Below are 20,877 nucleotides of genomic sequence, written 5' to 3'. Positions count from 1 at the left end.
TGTGACTAGGTGCAAGGTCCATTGACCTACATTTTAATCTTGCCTTCAAAGTTACATAAAACATTATTGTGCACTTACAGTAATCTACAGTAGTGCTAATGCAGACATGAAAACACACATAGTTTAGAGCAGAGTTCTTATAACAATGTTTCAGTTTGGTTTCCTCAGCCTAAAGAACCCTTGCATGGCAGTCCCTCCCTCTCACCTCTTACTTAGGCAACAATCAGTCATGTGAATAATCAGTCTGGCACAGTGGCAGACTAGTCACCACATCTTCAGAAAGTGGTGGAGAGGAAGGCCACTCACCATAAATAAGGTACTGACTTTAACGTGTCTGTGTCTGTCTGTGAGTGTATGTATGCGCAGTGCTTGACTTAGACTGAAATCGGTAACTGTACTCATTTTGGGTGCTGGTACTGTAGTGCAGGAGCTCCACAGTGCTTTTGAGCAAATATTCTATAAGAGGAAAAGGAGCTCAAGCAGTGGGCAAAGTTGTCATCAAGGCAAAGGATGGCTACTTTGAAGAAGCTAAAATATAAAAATGTATTTTGATTTGTTTAACACTTTTTGGTTAATACATTATTCCATATTTGTTATTTCCTAGTTGTGATGTCTTCACCATTATTCTACAATGTAAAAAATAAAGAAAAACCCTCGAATGAGTAGGTGTGTCCAAACTTTTGACTGGTAGTGTAGCTGTTATTACCTTTCAACAGAGAGTAAAACTTGGAATGAGAGTAGAGCAGACTGTATAAGGGGAGGAGCAGACCTGGTGATCATAAACAGCAGAGAGGAACAGGTGAGAGAGCGGAGGAGCAGAAACAAAGGGGGAAATAACAAATCAGAGAGAGAGAGACACACACACACACACACACACACACACACACACACACACACACACACACACACACACACACACACACACACACACACACACACACAGACAGACTAAACACACCAACTATGCTCTTTTCAGGTGTTTCTAAACAAACTGGGAAAAGATGTACATTTCTGGATTGGTCTGACTGACTCAGAGATGGAAGGCATCTGGAAATGGGTGGATGGAACAACATCAACAACAACGTGAGTAATATTTACTTGTTGTAGTTTATTTTTGAAGCGTATTGTTTCTTGAACTAATAACATGTTGATATCATTTTCTGCTGAACTGGTTCTTAGGTTCTGGAGAAGAGGACAGCCAAAATATACCGACGGGGAGGAGGACTGTGTGGTCTTCAACAGGTTCACTGATCTGTCTTGGCACTGGGCAATTATTCAGTCATGGAATGACCAGCCTTGCTCAGTGAGTACTCAATGGGTATGTGAGAGCAGACCTAAAGTGTCATAACATAACAAATCCATCCACAACAGGAGAATAATATCTGAATTCCCTTTTGTTAGCAATTGTATTATCACAGATTATTGTTGAAGTGTAATTTAAATCTATTACAACATTAATTATGATTTGTAATGATTTCATTTATATAATATAGAATTTCTTTTTAAGAACCATAGTATTATGAATGTGAAACTCTGACCTGAAAGCTAATGTAGTGAATTGACATGCAGGGTCAAATCTAATCTAAACATCTAACAGTAAACTGTGTACAAGGCAAGTGCCATGCTTCAATGTGTTCAATTTGTGGATAATATTAAAGACATATTTTGAAAGCTAACAGAACAGAAATGTTTGCATTGTATTGTACATTGCAGGCATACTTTCTCTGTCCATGTGATAGCTATTATAAATTGTTTTAAAGCAAAGTGAAAATACAAATGTTATGGTATTTTATTCCACATTGAATATTGTTGTGTATCTTTATATGGATGTTGGGAAACAGAGCCCATACCCCACCTCTCACTCTCTCACTCTCATAATCTCTCTCACACTCTCTCTCTCTCACACACTCTCACTCTCTCACACACACACACAGAGTGTATACACATTTATTTCACCTCATTGCAATTTGGACTGTAAGGATATTCAGAGCATCGATAAGACAGACAGAGCAACAGAGACTATACACACAGTACCAGTTATCATCATCATGGAGAAAGAAGAGGACATCTATGCCAATGTAGAGGAGATCAGTGTGAAAGACTGTAATTATCTGGCTGCAGGTTCCGAGACTTTACACCAGAGTCCACAGGCTGGAACAAGTAAGTGTGTTTACAGACAATAATGACTGAGAAGTACATTTTGATAAGAGTACACTGCAAACTAAAGGTATTTAAATACATCCGAGTAAGGATGAAAGTCCCAGATCCCGACACCTCAGAATATTCTCCACATGGGCCAACTAGTCATTTAAATCAGTATGATAAATGGTCCCCCTGTTATGCAACAAGGTCATCTCCATTCAGCTGGGGATCAACTAAAATAGCAGATGTGTTCAGTGGGCCCAAGGGGCAAAGCAGCTTTAAAGAAGTTCTCTGGCTACAACATCAATATAAAGAGGTTTATTATCATCATTAATGAGAAACAGTGAGGCAATTAGTGGAAAGGTTCCTAATTTTTAGAGGGACCTCTAATGTTTCAAGCATAATTTTTTAAAAATGTTTATATATAATTTGGGATGGAAGTGATAGTAGAGGAGGACAGAAATACATTTGATTTCTGTTGGAAGACCACAAGACTCAGTTCCTCTTGGTATAACAGCATTGGTTTGTGAAGTGTATGTAACAACTTGTTTCTCTACATCTGCAGGACTGAAGCATGTGAATCAGAAATCTCAGCCTTGGAGGATGGCTACAGTTTCTCTGGGCCTGCTGTGTGTTGTCTTACTGATCACAGTCATAAGCCTCTCTGTGCACTGTGAGTGTTCAACTCACATGTACCTGCATGTGTATGTATGTGTGTGCTTGGGAATGTGTGTGCAAGAACGAGTGAGCCAAATAAAGATTGTTGGTGTGTGCTCTCTTTTCTATCACAGATGATGAACAGTATTACAGACTGTCCAGACTCCAGACTTCATACAACAACCTGACTGAGGAGAAACTCGAGCTGCAGAGAACAGTTTCAGAGCAGGAGAAGAAGATATCAGAGCTTGGTAAGTATGATGTTGTAAGAATGTGAATGTAGGGGATGATATAATGATCAATAGCAATTGTTCTGTATTATATAATGATAGTATATAACAATTGGTCTGTATAGCTGAATTAGCTGTACTCATTCTCTATCTATAGGACCCTGTCCTGATGGTTGGAGGAGACTCAGATGTAGCTGTTATTACTTCTCTAATAACAGTAAAACTTGGAGTGCGAGCAGACAAGACTGCAGAGAGAGAGGAGCAGACCTGTTGATCATAAACAGCAGAGAGGAACAGGTGTGTATGTGGGTACATGTGAGAGAGATAGAGAGAGACTAAACTTACTTTTTTTCTTGTATGCAGCATTTTCTAAACACATTGGGGGAAAAAATGCATTACTGGATTGGTCTGACTGACTCAGAGAAGGAAGGGATCTGGAAATGGGTGGATGGAACAACACCAACCACAACACAGTGAGTGAAATGCAGAGTAACATATCAATTACAATGGAGCAGGCAGAGTAACCAATAATCACTTGTTTTTCCTCCTGCCTTGACTGTTGACTGAACTGGTTGGTTATTAGGTTCTGGAGAGAAGGAGAGCCAAATAATGCCCAGGGGGGTGAGAACTGTGCAGTCTTCAACAGCTTCAGCGATAACCTGGGAATTATACAGTCATGGAATGACCAGCCTTGCTCATTGCTTATCCATTGGGTATGCAAATACACACCTAACGTGTCCTCCTAATAGGCCTACACATCGTGATGGCGTCTGCCCACAGGAGAATATCTGAATCCCATTGTAAAAAAACTAAGCATCTCCTACAAGTTGATGCTGACAAGTCCTGGCAGGAAAACAGATGACCCATAACACATGTAAAAAAAAAAAAAAAGTCCCACTAATTAGCTAACGATTAAAATGAATGAAAGCTACCACTGAATCTACTTAATTCTTCAAGTTGGCTGTTTTGGCATATGTTTCAGATAATCTGAATTCCCTTTTGAATTTACAATAGCGTTTAGATTTTTTCCGACATCAAGGTTAATGTCTCCTGCATTTCATTAGTAGCACAAATTGTAGAGAAAATCAAAATGAATCTTGGCAAAACATTCCAGTTAACTATGACTACCATGCGCCCTCTACTGGCTAGAAAGGCATTTTGAAGGTCAAAGCGCAGAACATTACAGTAGTAGGTAGAATTACTTAAGATTGCTTAAGAGAATTGATTGCGTTGTAATATGAGAATGCAACTAATTTGGAAGCTGATGCGACATGTAGGTTCAGTCATAATCTATCCATCCAACTGTGGCTTCCACTGTGAACAAGACAGCTGCTTTAAACTGATCATTTCTTTGTCAGATGGAATGATTTTACAAATAAACATTTTAGAAGCTAAGAGATCAGCCATCTTTTAATTGGCTGACACTGACAATAAAAGTATTGATATTTTGACCTTTGTTCATGAGCTCTTTCAGAAATCTGTGTTGTGTTGCCATAATAACATGCACTCATAGTCAAGATGTTTAATATAGTAATGTCACTTAGTCAAATTACATATTCTATCAATAACTATAATTAAGTGAACCAGAGCTTTGTGCTTTAGCAAGGTAATTATGGGACCAAGTCAATTCCTCTGGTAACCGTGGGATAATCTACTCATGTGATTGGAAGAGAGTGTGGGCACACTGTACTGTATAGGTGTTGATTCAGGCCAGTGACCTAGCCACTGACCATTCTTGACCATTTCCCCTACGGATCCCAGGTTTGAGCCCCTCTATTTGTGTGGCAATTCTGAATAAAATCTACAAATTGTCCAGTATTTTACTCACCTCAATTAAACAAAATACAATTATGTTTAATTACATGAATATTGGGGAAAAGAAACTTCTTTCTCTCTCTCTCGCTCATACATAGAGTGCATACACACGTTTTTCACCTCATTTCAAGTGAGACTGTGGACTGAATTCATTCTCAGAGCATCAGTGAGACAGGAGACAAAGAGGGAGAGAGTGACAGAGACCATAGAGTTACACAGTATACATTACACACCAGTTGTTATCGTTGAGATTTGGAGAAAGAAGAGGACGTCTATGCCAATGTTGAGGAGGTCAGTGTGAAAGGCTGTGATGTTCTGGCTGCTGGTTAGAGTCCACAGGCTGGAACAAGTAAGTGTGTTAACAGATTCTTAAACCGATCTTTATTTATTTATTAAGTTTACTTTGCAGGACAAAAACATACGTCTGAGAGGTACTGAGAAATGATGAGTCACACCAGATTTAGCTAAGACCTATTTTCCATCTGTAGTCCCCGGGCAGGTGAACATCTAATCATGGAAATGTTCTATGCAAAACAGACAACATAAATACATCAGACATTATAAAAAAAAACAGCGATGAGGACATAGGGACATTTATCAACACAGACGTTGACACATTGCACTGAGAAAGTGAAACACATTGCTGTTGGATAGAAATGGAAATATATGTGTACTCAAATGAAAGATGTACTACATATGGAGGGGACATGGAGACATATTGCTAACACTAACACACTGCTAATCCTAAAGGCGTGTATAATATTATCACCTGTTATAAGTATGTATGAAATGCTGCAAACGCTGAAATGTTTTATAAATCACTAGGACCATGTTCAATATCATCATACATTGTCTTTCTATGTAGTAATGACACATTTCACACAAAACTAATTCCTCTTGAATTGGAACCAAATTATTTCCTGGAAATGGTAGTAGAGGACAGAATTGCTGTTAATGTCTGTCTGTGTGTGGTTGAAGACCACAGCATCAGTTCCTCTTGGTATCAGAACAGCATTGGTTGATGAGGGAGAAACTGGTCAGGTGGAAAGACTAAGATAGATACAGTAGGACCAAGTCAGGTGTATGTTACATTTGTTTCTCTACACCTGCAGGACTGAAACTTGGGAATCATAACTGTCAGCCTTACAGACTGGCCTCAGTTTCTCTGGGACTGCTGTGTGTTCTCTTGCTGACCGCATTAATGAGACCACATTCTTATCGGCAGACTCAACAGCCTTGGTTTCTCAAATGACTGCCTCGCCTGGTTCACCAACTATTTCTCAGACAGAGTTCAGTGTGTCAAATTGGAGGGCCTGTTGTCCTCACCTCTGGCAGTCTCTATGGGGCTGCCACAGGGTTCAATTCTCGGGCCGACTCTTTTCTCTGTATACATCAATGATGTCGCTCTTGCTGCTGGTGATTCTCTGATCCACCTCTACGCAGACAACTCCATTCTGTATACTTCTGGCCCTTCTTTGGACACTGTGTTAACTAACCTACAGATGAGCTTCAATGCCATACAGCTCTCCTTCCGTGGCGTCCAATGGCTCTTAAATGCAAGTCAAACTAAATGCATGCTCTTCAACCAATCGCTGCCCGCACCTGCCCGCCCGTCCAGCATCACTACTCTGGACGATTCTGACTTAAAATATGTGGACAACTACAAATACCTAGGTAAACTCTAATTCCAGACTCACATTAAGCATCTCCAATCCAAAATTAAATCTAGAATTGGCTTCCTATTTCACAACAAAGCATCCTTCACTCATGCTGCCAAACATACCCTCGTAAAACTGACTATCCTACCGATCCTTGACTTCGGCGATGTCATTTACAGAATAGCCTCCAAAACTCTACTCAGCAAATTGGATGCAGTCTATCACAGTACCATCCGTTTTGTCACCAAAGCCCCATATACTACCCACCACTGCGACCTGTATGCTCTCGTTGGCTGGCCCTCGCTTCATATTCATCGCCAAACCCACTGGCTCCAGGTCATCTATAAGTGTTTGCTAGGTAAAGCCCGCCTTATCTCAGCTCACTGGTCACCATAGCAGCACCCACGAGTAGCACGCGCTCCAGCAGGTATATTTCACTGGTCACCTCCAAAGCCAATTCATCCTCATTTGGCCGCCTTTCCTTCCAGTTCTCTGCAGCCAATGACTGGAACGAATTGCAAAAATCACTGAAGCTGGAGACTCATATCTCCCTCTCTAACTTTAAGCACCAGCTGTCAGAGCAGCTCATTGCACCTGTAAATAGCCCATCAGTAAATAGCCCATCCAACTACCTCATCCACACTGTTATTTATGTTTTGCTCCTTTGCACCCCAGTATCTCTACTTGCACATTCATCTTCTGGACATCTATCACTCCAGTGTTTAATTGCTAAATTGTAATTATTTCGCCACTATGGCCTATTTGTTGCCTTACCTCCCTTATCTTACCTCATTTGCACACACTGTATATAGACGTTTCTATTGTGTTATTAACTGTATGTTTGTTTATTCCATGTGTAACTCTGTGTTGTTGTTTGTGTCGCACTGCTTTGCTTTATCTTGGCCAGGTCGCAGATGTAAATGAGAACTTGTTCTCAACTGGCCTACCTGGTTAAATAAAGGTGAAGAAAAAAACATGTCTCTCTGTACACTGTGAGTATTCAACATTCACAGGTGGTAGGGTGTTTGTGTGTGTGTAAAGAAACATAAAATGATCAATTTGTTCTCTGTTCCATCACAGATGACGATGACAACAATCAACTGTCCAGAACTCTTTCTCTTCTAACGGCCAACCATACTTCAGAGAAGGAAGAACTAGTTACGAAATCCTGACTAAGGAGAGAGACCAGCTGGAGACTTCTTTCAACGCCTTGAATAAAGACAGACCAGTTACAGGCCCGTTTTAACACCTTGGCTGAAGGGAAATACCAGTTAAAGGACAATGGCAGAGCTAGGAAAGAAAGATCTCAGAAGAACTGGGTGAGTATGTATATTGTGCAAATAACTGCGAATTTGAGTTGATGTGAAAAAAGTATTATGATATATTGAAGTTATATGACTGTATTGACAGATATGCTTTCCTTCTGCAGGATGCTGTCCTGTCAGTTGGAGGAGATTCAAGTCTAGCTGTTATTACCTCTAAAGAGAAGAAAACTTGGAGACAGAGCAGAGCAGAATGTATAAAGAGAAGAGCGGACCTTGTAAAATAGTAGAGACAAACAGATGAGAGAGAAGGTGAAAGAAAGGGAGAGATACAGACAGGCAGAGATAATAAACCTATTAACTATGTTTTCCCCAGGTGTTTGTGGAATAAATTGGCTAACAATCTGATGTTCTGGATTGGTCTGACTGAGTCAATGAAAGAAGACACCTGGAAATGGGTGGACGGAACAACTCCAATTACAACACAGTGAGTAAAATACAAATGGATCGTGTAGATACTTGGATCTTGTACTAAATGCTGAAGACTTAATTAATATAATCTTCCTCTTAACTTGTTGGTTCGTAGGTTCTGGAGACAAGGACAGACAGATATTCATCTGGATAGTGAGGATTGTGTGGTATTTAACAGTTTCAATAATTCACCTTACTTTGGATCTATTCAGTCATGGAGTGACAAGCCCCGCTCACAGACTAATCACTGGGTATGCGAGAGCACAGTGAACGTGTTATAATGTACGATAACATCCTTTCATTATACAAACAGAATGTGATGTCCTTTAGAGTTAGCAATAGCTTTAGCCTAGATTCCTTACTAAAATCTAATTTGAATAATAACATAATAATTGACATCAGTACATTTAATTATGGTTTCATTGATTTTAATAGAACGGCAATTAGTAGTGCATTTTTTACATTATAGCTAATGTATCAACAAGCTAAATGCACAATCTTTAAACAGTAATTAAGTTAATGAACACCTGCTCTTTCCATGACATAGACTGACCAGATAAAACCAGGTGAAAGCTACGATCCCTTATTGATGTCACCTGTTAAATCCATTTCAATCAGTGTAGATGAAGTGGAGGAGGCAGGTTAAAGAAGGATTTTTAAGCCTTGAGACAACTGAGACATGGATTGTACATGTCCGCAACGCTGCTGGGTTTTTCTTGCGTTTGAGCATTATTGTATCCAGCATTCTGAAAATAAATGCATTTATTGTTAATTAGCTCATGCAATTTTTTGGGGGTTGCATATACGTATTTGTAAGCCTGTCACCACAAAATACACCCACGATTTCAAAAGTTATACTAATAAGTTATGGCATGTACACTACAATTTCTTCTGGCCTTTGGGAAACCAACTCACAAGGATTGGGAGAGAGTGACTGTGGGTGATATTGGCCAATTCATGTGTGGGCGTTGAGGGTCAGTGCACGCTGGGTCGAACAGTAGTTTAATCTCAATAGTTTCCTTTCCTTCATCTGAATTCATGTGTGTAAAAAACAGAACTGCTTAACAGGATAGACCTAAAGTGTCAGATAAAACTATCTGGGACTGGACAAAGAGAGGACAGAGATCCGGTAAGGACACACACTTGCTGGCAAACACACACACCATAATAATCAGAAAACACAATATTTTTCAATGATCTGTTTTAAAGTTAATTTGAAAGTCAATTGAATTATATATACATTAGTTTGTGTTTCAACTCCACATTAGGTGATCAACTTCAGGTTCTAGCAGTCACGACTGACTGACCAAGATTCATCAGTCATTTTGTTTCATTGTAAAAATACTAGTATTAGGAAATTAGAGATTATTTTCCAACATTCTATCAACAGGTTGTTTTGCTGTCAACCTGCATTATTATGAAATACTTGGCACGAGTCCTGTTGCTCTTGGCAACAATGCTCACTACAGTCAACAGTGCAAAGGTGGGTGACCCCAGTTTTATTTTACTTATTTATTCTTTATTTAACTAGGCAAGTCAGTTAAGAACAAATTCTTATTTACAATGACGGCCTAGGAACAGTGGGTTAACCTTTCGGTTACTGGCCAAATGCTCTAACCACTAGGCTACCTGTCACCCCAGTTGTACATATTATTTGAATATATTGGTGACACAATTTACAGGAAGCCAGAGCTTTATATTTATATATGTAGCCATATACAGTATATATGCTAACAATGAATAGCTGTCCTCAGCAGTGCCAGAATTATTGTAACACTGTATAGCTGTCCTCTGCAGTGGCAGAATGATTCTAACACTGTATAGCTGTCCTCAGTAGTGCCAGAATGCTTCTAACACTATATAGCTGTCCTCAGTAGTGCCAGAATGTTTCTAACACTGTATAGCTGTCCTCAGTAGTGCCAGAATTCTTCTAACACTGTATCGCTGTCCTCAGTTGTGCCAGAATGATTGTAATGCTGTATAGCTATCCTCTGCAGTGCCAGAATGATTGTAATTCTGTATAGTTGTTCTCGGCAGTGCCAGTGTCGGTGTGATGAGGAGCGGTTGAACATGGAACTGAGCTCGGTGGACGACCGCTACCCGACGTGCAGGGAGGAGATGATGGGGAACATCACCACGGGCGACCTGCTGACCAGGGAACGCCAGGCCAGCCCCTCTTTCTCCACCGCCTGGTCGCAAGCTGAACGCTGCAACGTGACGGTGGCGAACCTCACCGACCTCCATGTCACAGCGCTGACCCTCTACACAAACACATACAACCGCACCTTCCCTTTGATCTTTGACGTGGAAGCCAGTTCTCTGGGCCCCGACGCCAATGTTTACCGCCGGTACTTCCTGTTCAAGTCCCTCCACTTCCTGCTGACCGATGCCCTGCGGCTCCTGATAGGGCGGGAGGAGGCAGAGGCAGAGCAGGATGGGAAGGGCTGCCTGCTGGTGTATGCTAACAGCGGGCACGGGGACAACTTGCGAGGGGAGGTGGGGGATCAGGTGCGCACCGGGCACTTTGTCCTGGCGTCCACGCGGCGGTACAGCTCCAGCTTTGACCTGACCATCCGGACGTGCCACGGACACCTGCTGCCCCGCTCGCTTTCGCGCTACTGCCGCTCCTCTTCAGGCCTCAATGTGCTGGTGCCACCCTACGAGCTGTTCAGGGTGGTGGCGGTAAAGAAGGTATCAAACAAATGGAGAGGTGCTCTGACGTGGCACTTCTACCTGGAGTCTATTGGCACTATGACCAACCTCAACTGCGCTATGACTTCTGCCATGTGATCGGCAAGTTAGCTTGAACAAAGATCTAAGCAAATAAAGTTTGTTTGAAGAATCGATTCATTTTAAGATTTTTCAGTAGACACTACTACCCACTACTCAGAGCAATAAACATGGATTGCAATCATCACTTTTTCTCTCTACAAAAAAACACTCAAACCTACCTTCCTAATGTACCTATACACCTCTCTAAACTTGAAATTCCTCAACAGTCTCTGCAGTGGCAATTTAGTAGATGTGGCAGTACAGTCTGTGGTGATATCTCCCTAGTAGACCATTCATACAGCAATGTCTTTCTAGTAGACCTGCCAGTGTCTGTCCCCCAGCACAGTCTGCATCCTCCAAAAGCCCCACATGCTCATTCGGCGCATCCAACTCAAACGTTCCATTTCCCTAAACACTTCCCTCTCCATCTCCCCGCCTGCCCAAAGCATGTCTGCCAGCTCCCAGCATTGGTCGGGCTCCAGCAGGAATCCCCACCGGGACTCGGAGGTCAGGTAGCGTCGGACCTCCCTGCCCAGCGAGGCGTCCCCTAGCTCCCGCAGACCGCGGAAAAGCGCCACGGTGGACTGAGGGTAAGGCTCAGCCTTGATCGCCTGCTTAATGTATTCCGCCGTGATCTCTGTGATCCCCTTGGAGCCTGTGACCTTTAAACCTTTCCCTAGACATACTAGATCTAAGAGAGTCTGTTTGGGTGTTGTTGAGAGGCCAAGGAGGAAGCAGAGGAAGAGGTCATAAGTTCCGTGCGTATTCCGTAAAACCCTGTCCACGGAGCATCTGTGGAGGTCTAAAAGGGATGCTCTCCTGAACGTTCCTTTCAATCGATCAAAGAGTGTAGTAGGTTGGAGTAGTAGGTTTCTCCTTTTATTTGTGTAGGTGAGAAACACGTGCAGAGCAGCTAGGTAGTCTTGAATGCCTGTGTATGCAAAGCGGTACATTTCCTCCAGGTACATCTCACACCCTGCGATGAGCGGCCTACACAACCTGTGGAATGTGGAACTTTTAGAGAGGTCGATTCCGCATTCCTTCACATCGCTCTCGCTGAATATGAGGCTTCCTCTTTCCAGTTGTAAAAAAGCCAGCTTCCCAAGCTTACGAACAACCTCTCTGATTGATTCTGAGTGTTCACCATTTCGACCGTTCTTCAAACCGATCCGAACAAGCAAAAAGTGAGTGTATAGTTGCGTCAGAGTGTCTATCTCGACACACTCTCCCGCCTCAGTGTTTTCTAAAATGGCTGCCAACATCTCACAGCACAACGGTGTTTGACACAGGACGCAGAGGTTCCGTGATGACTCAGGGGCAATAGCTTTCATGACTAGGGCGATAGCTTTGTGCACCAGACTCTGATGACCAAACCTCTTTCTAAAGAACTCCCTCTTCTGGGTGTCGTCGAAGCCGCGTATCTCCGTCAAGCACTGTTGTTGGGGGAGGAAGTCGATGGGGATGAAACTGGCAGCCGCAGGCCTAGTGATCACCCAGACGTAGGCAAAGGGAAGAAGCAGCTGACACCAGATGAGGTTCGCTAGGAGGATGGGCAAAGGCATCTCCTTATTGATGTCAGACTCCACTGATATGCTTTCAAAGTCCAGGGGAAGGTTGAATTGGTCCAAACCGTCCAAGATGAAGACCACCTTAGACCGACTCAGATCCAGACCGGGGTTCTCGCTCTCCGACGTCATGGACGAGTGGAAGTGGCTGATGAGGCCACTCAGACTGAAGCTCCGGTCTATCAGCCAATTGAGTTCACTGAAGGGAAAGACAAACAAGAAGTCGACTTCCTGATTGGCTCTGTCCTCGGCCCAGTTCAAAACAAACTTCTGAACACTCGCTGTCTTCCCTGAGCCCGCGGGTCCCTTCGTCAGGACGGTTTTTACTTGAGGCCGATCCGGAGATAGCGGAGGTTTGAAGATATCGTCAAGCTTGATCGTTACTTCCTCATTAGCAGTGGGCATATCTGATGGTGGCCTTACGGGTCGCGTGGCAGCATGCCTATCGTTGTGCCATTGGACGTTGCCCTCGGTGATGAGGAGTTCAACGTAGGAGTGTGTGAGGCAATGGCTCCGCACCTCTTGTCCTGCTGGGGTTCCATCATACAATGACGCGCATCTCCCTCTCAGCTCTGATTGAAGCTTCTCTCTGACTCCTCCTACTGCTGGGACACACACATACAGTGAGAGAGACACAGGGAATTCAGATTAGATTGTTTAGGAATTTTTGCAGGTGTACAAGCATGTATGCATGCCTTCAAGAGAGAAACATTCTGAATGAAACTAAATATATTATTGTCTCCAGTGAACTTAGCTCTAAATGTTGTGTGCACAGTGGGATGAGCTACAGAAGAAATGTCAATAGGAAGTAGATTCAGTATATAATTCCAGGCATATGAAAATCATGAAGAGATAAATTACTTACACTTGCTCCTCTGAGTAAGGGCTGTTCGTTCTCCCTCGGTGTGTGGCAAGGTCACCCCCTGTTGGCCAGAATCCTCCATCGCAGTGAGCCAGGCTGATGTCACAATCCGTGGGGTTGGACTGGGGTACACTTGTAATTTCCTCAATTCAGCATGCTCTTGAATAAAGGGTGGCAGTCATGTTTTGGCTGTTAAATGTACTAAAATGAGAACACAATACAAATGTCAACTTTCAAATGGTACCTGAAAAGATGGTTGGAGGGTCACATCAGAGAATGCTGACCCGAATGGGAATATCAGTTGTTTTAAATGATACTGTCAATCTTCCATAGGAAACAGGGTTGGACTCAATTCAGAATTGAAAATGGCTGATAAATTCCAATTAAATGATTGAATTTGAATTGAATTCCAATCGAAGTAGTAAACAGGATATGGAATTGAATGAAAGGAAATAGAATTGAACTCAGTGAAATGAAAATGCCTCTTCTATTCTATATTAGGTGTAGTAATCTACACAAATATACTTGTACATACATCAAACATGTCGTTATAGACATGCATATAAAATATTGTTGAAACAATAAAATGAATGATCAAGGAAAACAAAACAGCATGCGAATATTCCAAGTTATTATACTTAATTAATCACTTAAATTTCATTCAATATGGGGAAAATATTACATTTCCCAGAATATATTAGTTTAACCCACAAGTTGACCCTGGCCTGAGGTCTTCAAAAAGAAGAGATCAAATTTGGTGGAAGTATAATTAATTGGCTATTCTAAGCACTAAGGTTAAAAGAGTATATGAACATTGTTTCCAGAGAAAAGTGATATATTCTCTGGTATCTGGAAGAGTGACCTGTCCAATTCAATGAATCTGTCATGTTTTATAAATGAGTGGAATTTATTTTAATTGCACCAGAGGAAGAGGTTTTACTCCGCCCGCAAAATCTCTTCACAAAAATAAGCCCACGAAGTGAGAATATTTTGTATTGAGGGTGTCGAATTTGGTCAACAAAAAACGTAATTGCTAATTTGCTACGTGATACTTATTTGATTGAACAGAAGTTTCGAAATGGTTAGGTTGTTATGAATGCACATAAGTGGACACGTGGCATTTCGGCAACTTTATATCGGAGTTGTGCCTGTTGTCATAGAGATAGATAGAAGACTCATCATTGATATAACCTATTTTAGCATGGACATTGCCATTGAGGGCTTCAACCAGTTTAAAGTAGTCAACTGGGTGAGGATTCCTATGAGGGAAGCAATCAGCCAATGAAGAAGAAAACAGACTACTTTAAAATAGAGATAGCATTAATGGTGCTGCCCATGCGGTTACAGATGCTATAATGGCACAGATACTAAGATGCTCCAGAGTGGCGCAGCAGTCTAAGGCACTGCATCTCAGTGCAGGAGGCGTTACTACAGGCCCTGGTTTGATTCCAGGCTGTATCACATCAGGCCGTGGTTGGGAGTCCCATAGGGCGGCTCACAATTGGCTCAGCGTTGTCCGGGTTTGGCCAGGATAGGCCGTCATTGTAAATAAGAATTTGTTCTTAACTGACTTGCCTAGTTAAATAAAGGTTAAATAAAAAAATTATATATATTTTAATGAGTCCTCTATCTGTATCTATGGCCTGTTGTTCACACATGTATCTGCCCTCTCACTGGATAGAATGTTCCCACCTGATGTCGCCTCCTCCCACCTTCCTTCCATGTTTGAGGACATCTATTTCCATTGTTGACAAGTGGTAGTTTGACAATCTTGTCAATATAATAGAAAATCTTCGATTGCAATGAATTAAATTCTATTTCCTGTTACTCCAACTCAAATTCTACACCACTTCGAGGGTGTCGTGAATTTCAATTTATGAATCAATTCCAAAAATCTGAATTGAGCCCAACCCTGATTCACAGCTAATAGTACAAACCTGAGGGGGGGGGGGGTCGTTTTTAGCTCAAATCGTTCGGACTAGACAGACGATTTCGTGAAAAGTAACTTGTCGGTGTCTTCTCATGTCTGGCAAATAAAGGCGATGACAAGTGCCTATCCACCACATATGCGAATGGCCGATAAATGCGGATTCGGTGGAATGCGACGCAGCCCATGCAAATAAACAGAACGTCTCTAGCGTAAACACAAGGGGGCTTTTCTCAAATGAAAGTGGACGAAAACGCGCTTGTATGTGATAAAAACGAATCTAGCTAGATGTGCAAGACATTTTATACATACAAGGATAAGTAGCATATCGTTTTTAAATGTTTTCTCCATCGAGAAAACAGCTGATTCAAATGGGGTGTGGCAGATTTCAAAACTCTTCAGAGAACTGGTAGGATTCTCTTGTGCATCCTCGCCAAAAGGAGGATATCAAGGAGGGGAGGACCGTGTTCCGTTTGCCTACTATCGAATTGAGACTCTCCTTGACCACTTATCGGTTTTCCGGGTCACGGAGGACAGACTTTTTACCAAATTAGAAAAAGTCAGAGGTTTTGATTAATAAAACGTGGTGACGTCACCAACGTCCGGGCCTCTGTTAGTTTACATTTACATTTAAGTCATTTAGCAGACGCTCTTATCCAGAGCGACTTACAAATTGGTGGATTCACCTTATGATATCCAGTGGAACAACCACTTTACAATAGTGCATCTAAATCTTTTAAGGGGGGGGTTAGAAGGATTACTTTATCCTATCCTAGGTATTCCTTAAAGAGGTGGGGTTTCAGGTGTCTCCGGAAGGTGGTGATTGACTCCGCTGTCCTGGCGTCGTGAGGGAGCTTGTTCCACCATTGGGGTGCCAGAGCAGCGAACAGTTTTGACTGGGCTGAGCGGGAACTGTGCTTCCTCAGAGGTAGGGGGGCCAGCAGGCCAGTGGTGGATGAACGCAGTGCCCTTGTTTGGGTGTAGGGCCTGATCAGAGCCTGAAGGTATGGAGGTGCCGTTCCCTTCACAGCTCCGTAGGCAATCACCATGGTCTTGTAGCGGATGCGAGCTTCAACTGGAAGCCAGTGGAGAGAGCGGAGGAGCGGGGTGACGTGAGAGAACTTGGGAAGGTTGAACACCAGACGGGCTGCGGCGTTCTGGATGAGTTGTAGGGGTTTAATGGCACAGGCAGGGAGCCCAGCCAACAGCGAGTTGCAGTAATCCAGACGGGAGATGACAAGTGCCTGGATTAGGACCTGCGCCGCTTCCTGTGTGAGGCAGGGTCGTACTCTGCGAATGTTGTAGAGCATGAACCTACAGGATCGGGTCACCGCCTTGATGTTAGTGGAGAACGACAGGGTGTTGTCCAGGATCACGCCAAGGTTCTTAGCACTCTGGGAGGAGGACACAAGGGAGTTGTCAACCGTGATGGCGAGATCATGGAACGGGCAGTCCTTCCCCGGGAGGAAGACGCAGCTCCGTCTTGCCGAGGTTCAGTTTGAGGTGGTGATCCGTCATCCACACTTAGTTCCTCATGGAATAACGTTTCACAGCAGCCACACCTCTCTACTGAGTTGCACACAGTCAAATTAGCCCCAAGGTTGTCTTGTTAAATCTTGTTCATTCTCTAAAATTAAATACCATGACTGTTTTCTCACGATACAACATACTTTGGTGATATCGTTATCAATCTACTGCAGATCCCTTAAAAATAAATGTGAATGCAGGCTGTGCTGTTAGTTTGCTAACACTAAGAGAGACTGGTAGAATAGCTAGCATAGCTAGCCATCGCTAGCATTCACTGGTGGACGTTTAAATCACTTTTGAGTGTAATGGAGTGGACTATTATGTCATTAGGGTGTCCAATCAAAAACACATTTTGACCAATGGGTAAAATAGTATGTTAATTGTGTAGATACTCATAAGACAACCAATGGTCCAAACCCATGTCTCTATCATAAACCGTTCAAAGGTGTTTACCCTTAGGGATGGCCAAAATTAGGGTGACTAAATCAATGGAGGCCAGAGAAACTGGTCAAAAATCGGGAAAATAGCATTGTGTCAGCTAGGCAGGATGCTGTGCGAGTATTAGGCTAATTGACAGACTCACTGTTGACATCATAATTTTCCTTCTCGAATCTGGAGGACATAAAAACATGCCATGTAGTATTTTCATATTTTATTATAGTGTACGTTTTTCATACAAAAATTCCTGTTCTTTTTCGAAGATTTCTCACAATCAATTTTGCAGAGGACCAACACATGTAAAACCCTCAAAAATTACTGCGAGAAAGCACTAGCGCTCTGTCAACAGAATTCGGTGTTTATTATCGGATGCATGAAGTTACGAAATCCGATTTTTCTTTATATAATGTTAATGATATGTTAGAGAAAGACCCCACTGAACGACTCAGAACATGAATAATCATATTTGACTTGGTCAAATGTATTTTATAACATAATGAAGTTACATTTCAACACCAAAGCGCGTTTTAATCAATTTAGAGTGGGTGGACGGGAGCTATAATCAATTATAACGGGAGCTATAATCCAGTGTCGTCATTGCTTGAATTCACGCTTGGATTAACTGCTTTCAATTGAAAAAGATTGCTTCCGTACCCCACTTCCATGATTTTAGTTCAAAACGTAACTTCGTGGAGTTATGCTATAGATCAGGAATCAAATTAAACGTGTAAAGGTACTCACCACTTTATCCATGCTGCTACAGACTGAAAACGAATGTGTGTTTCAAATAGCTCTAACTCCCGCGGTGTAAACTCGCAATTTTTAAAGGAGGAACCACTGTAGGAAGGTTACTCATTTCCTGTAACGAAACATTGGAGTTTAACAAATTACAATATTGCGCTATTTGAATTTCGTGTTAAATTACATAACGTTTCTATTTGTATTTATTCCAGGTCCCTATTAAATACTCTTCCTGGGATCCAATCACGATTACGCAATTACATACAAAATAAAACAGTACATAACAACATATTATTACACTCTACCACAACATATAAATAATACAAACACAATAATACAGTAATATTACAATATTAAAATGAACATAAATAACATAAATACACAGAATGATAAATGAGGCTCTCATGTTTTGCTACCAAATAGCATCGACATGGCATATTTGACAAATGTTTTAATTTTTACTCACAATAATGTTATAATAATGGCACATTGGCACAAAAATGCGTGACTATAGTCTAAAGCATAGAAAGGTTGTTAGAGAACATTTTGGTTGCACATGATTTAAGATACACTTACACAATTGACAGTGCACTGTCTCAGAGTGAAACACTGCATTATGTACAGTATACAGTACACCGTCTCAGAGCGAAACACTGCATTATGTACAGTATACAGTATACTGTCTCAGAGTGAAACACTGCATTATGTACAGTATACTGTCTCAGAGTGAAACACTGCATTATGTACAGTATACAGTATACTGAAATATAAAAACATTCAACCACTAGATGGAGGAAATGGATTGGAAGAAAAGACCAACGTTTTCTCTAAACAAAGCTGGGAATTTTATAGGATTTTAATATAAAAAGTAAGTAATTCACTGTTTACAGCCATAATTGTTTTTAAATTTGAAATGTACAGCTGTCTGGCATGCAAAGTGACAGAACAAAAGGTCACACACTTAAACTCGCTAAATAGAGAATCCACCAACCAATTACAGTGGTCCCTCCTATTTGACCCTAGAAGTAGGTTACATTAAAACCACAATCTGGAGTTGTGTTTCTGGAGAAATGTTTCCACTCTCAAACTCATAGAGGCAGCTATGGATTCAATGAATGACAGTTTACATAGGTATTCTGAAGCAATACATTATTTGTTTACACAGATTTAAATGACAACAAAAACATAAACGGGGAATGGAGTAATCTACCATCATATTTTGAGTTGTGATAGGGTATGTAAAACATTAATATATTTCAAGCATGGGTATTGATGTATTGATGACTGTTAAACATCAGGAAATATACACATTTTATGACTTTAAATGAAATGTATAGGGAAGTCTTTGACTTAATATATTGAAACTCAGTACAACATGTTTATTTTTTATCAGTTTGAATAAGTCAATAGATTATTTTAAAATAGTGAAAAGTGAATTATGTCTTCATAGTCAGTCTCAGTAACTACTCTGAAATAGAGTAGTATAATATGAATAGCCTACAGTGCAACAACTCACTATGGTATCGACAGATTTGGTATTTCCGGGTCACAGTAACCTGTGCTAGCACAGATATATACAAAGGCTGCACTAATGTAGGTGGAGCACAACATGCTCTGATAGAAGGAGAGTGTACAGTGTCAGCAGGAGTCTGCAGGAGGGAGTGATTGTATTCTTAAGGGAGGATGTGCTACATAGATAAGGACAACCAATAAATGGTCCATCATAATAAACAATACAAGCTAATTAAGAGCTACAATTTAGCCCAGGCCTACATTTTGCGAAAAGCGATAAGAAGAGGACAATGTCACGCAAGATTAAATGGCAAATCAAGATCTATCCCTCAGAAATGTTTCAATACAACATACATGGTGAAAGGAAAACGTTTATTTTTGGACCTTTTGTTTCTAAAGGAGCCTAACAGCCATAGCTTCTTTTTTATATTATGTACACAGCTGCTATCCACTGGCAAGCTAAACAATGACCAGCTATAAAAAGATACAGGGGAGGCACCTACATTTAAACAACAAAACAGTCAATACTGAAAATAAGCTTTGGCACAGCAGTAGTATAGATAACACTAGTGAATTCTATTAAAATATATGTTCCATTTGTTTTAACTTATACATTGGGATTTGGAACAAAAGGCATTTAAAGAGACGGATTATCCTGATCCTGCTAACTACTCAATGCATAGTTATTGAATTGGTCCGTATCAGTGGATGTCATCGAGGCCCCTATTTGACAGAACGTCTGTGAGAATGACCTACAAAGAATGCCTGAAATTATAACATCAGTACAAAAGTTCCAGGGGATTTTTCTCCATTAACAACTGTGCCACTAAAAGGTTATCTGGGTGAATATTTTTCTACTTTAATTTTGTTTCAATGTCCTCTTTATGATATACCAACCTCTACAGAATGTGAGTTATCGTTTCGGCCTCCCATTGACTTCCCGTTTTTCTCCTTCATGCTGTGTCAACATCCCCGCTGGCAGCCATGCGATGTAACAGGAGTGTATCATAAACTGATGTCAGGTTAGGGTTGTCTACGCGACTCCAATTCTGGTATCTCTGTTCACTCCTCCTAGGCAGGAAGAGGGAAGTAGGGGAGGGGAAGGACAGGGAAAGAAGGGGCAGAGAGAGGGGTGAGAAAAGGGGTGGGAAAACAACAAAAATAAAATAGGGTTTTATGCTTCTTCATTATAAACTTTGTGCCAGAGGAAGGAAACAGGACACACCTGACACTCTCTTGTCTACTCTCATTGTTCTGCAGTAAGGAACTCAACAGTCAACACAACACATCTAGAACCT

At 41.5% G+C, this 20,877-nt stretch overlaps 3 protein-coding genes across 15 annotated transcripts in view; 2 read left to right on the top strand and 1 right to left on the bottom strand.

Moving 5' to 3' along the window:
• Positions 1 to 4,480, top strand: LOC106602773 (CD209 antigen-like protein C). Of its 9 annotated transcripts, none has more exons than XM_045716763.1 (10): positions 1 to 316; positions 717 to 799; positions 977 to 1,083; positions 1,180 to 1,318; positions 1,980 to 2,160; positions 2,708 to 2,815; positions 2,934 to 3,050; positions 3,187 to 3,326; positions 3,393 to 3,502; positions 3,613 to 4,480. In XM_045716763.1, exons 3-10 carry the CDS (start codon positions 1,037 to 1,039, stop codon positions 3,773 to 3,775), a joined length of 1,005 nt encoding a protein of 334 aa, XP_045572719.1. In that variant the 5' UTR covers positions 1 to 316; positions 717 to 799; positions 977 to 1,036; the 3' UTR covers positions 3,776 to 4,480. The 9 variants fall into 9 exon arrangements, with proteins under 9 accessions (XP_045572719.1, XP_045572715.1, XP_014051099.2 ...); XM_045716759.1 differs by having other exon boundaries at positions 1,935 to 2,160; XM_045716765.1 differs by having other exon boundaries at positions 2 to 316; positions 1,180 to 1,303.
• Positions 4,481 to 8,646: 4,166 nt separating this feature from the next.
• Positions 8,647 to 20,877, bottom strand: part of LOC106602775 (NLR family CARD domain-containing protein 3) — a 36,584-nt gene continuing 24,353 nt past the window's right edge. For 3 of the 5 annotated variants that reach the window (XM_045716757.1, XM_014195630.2, XM_045716758.1), the window contains 3 exons: positions 18,068 to 20,650; positions 13,438 to 13,593; positions 8,647 to 13,177 (listed from right to left, as the gene is read on the bottom strand). In XM_045716757.1, the coding sequence (XP_045572713.1) occupies positions 11,319 to 13,177; positions 13,438 to 13,516 (1,938 nt within the window). In that variant the 5' untranslated portion in view covers positions 13,517 to 13,593; positions 18,068 to 20,650 and the 3' untranslated portion in view covers positions 8,647 to 11,318. The remainder of the gene's footprint in view (positions 13,178 to 13,437; positions 13,594 to 18,067; positions 20,651 to 20,877) is intronic. The other 2 variants (XM_014195633.2, XM_014195634.2) reach the window with 2 other exon arrangements.
• LOC106602776 (ecto-ADP-ribosyltransferase 4) lies at positions 8,946 to 11,081 on the top strand. The gene is made up of 3 exons (XM_014195635.2): positions 8,946 to 9,364; positions 9,626 to 9,718; positions 10,273 to 11,081. The coding sequence occupies exons 2-3, from the start codon at positions 9,653 to 9,655 to the stop codon at positions 11,023 to 11,025; spliced, it is 819 nt and encodes a 272-aa protein (XP_014051110.1). The 5' UTR covers positions 8,946 to 9,364; positions 9,626 to 9,652; the 3' UTR covers positions 11,026 to 11,081.

The sequence above is a fragment of the Salmo salar genome, chromosome ssa04, assembly GCF_905237065.1.
Source record: "Salmo salar chromosome ssa04, Ssal_v3.1, whole genome shotgun sequence".
Lineage (NCBI taxonomy): Eukaryota > Metazoa > Chordata > Actinopteri > Salmoniformes > Salmonidae > Salmo > Salmo salar.
The sequence above is the reverse complement of the archived record's forward strand: the minus strand, read 5'-3'. Positions and strand labels throughout refer to the sequence as shown.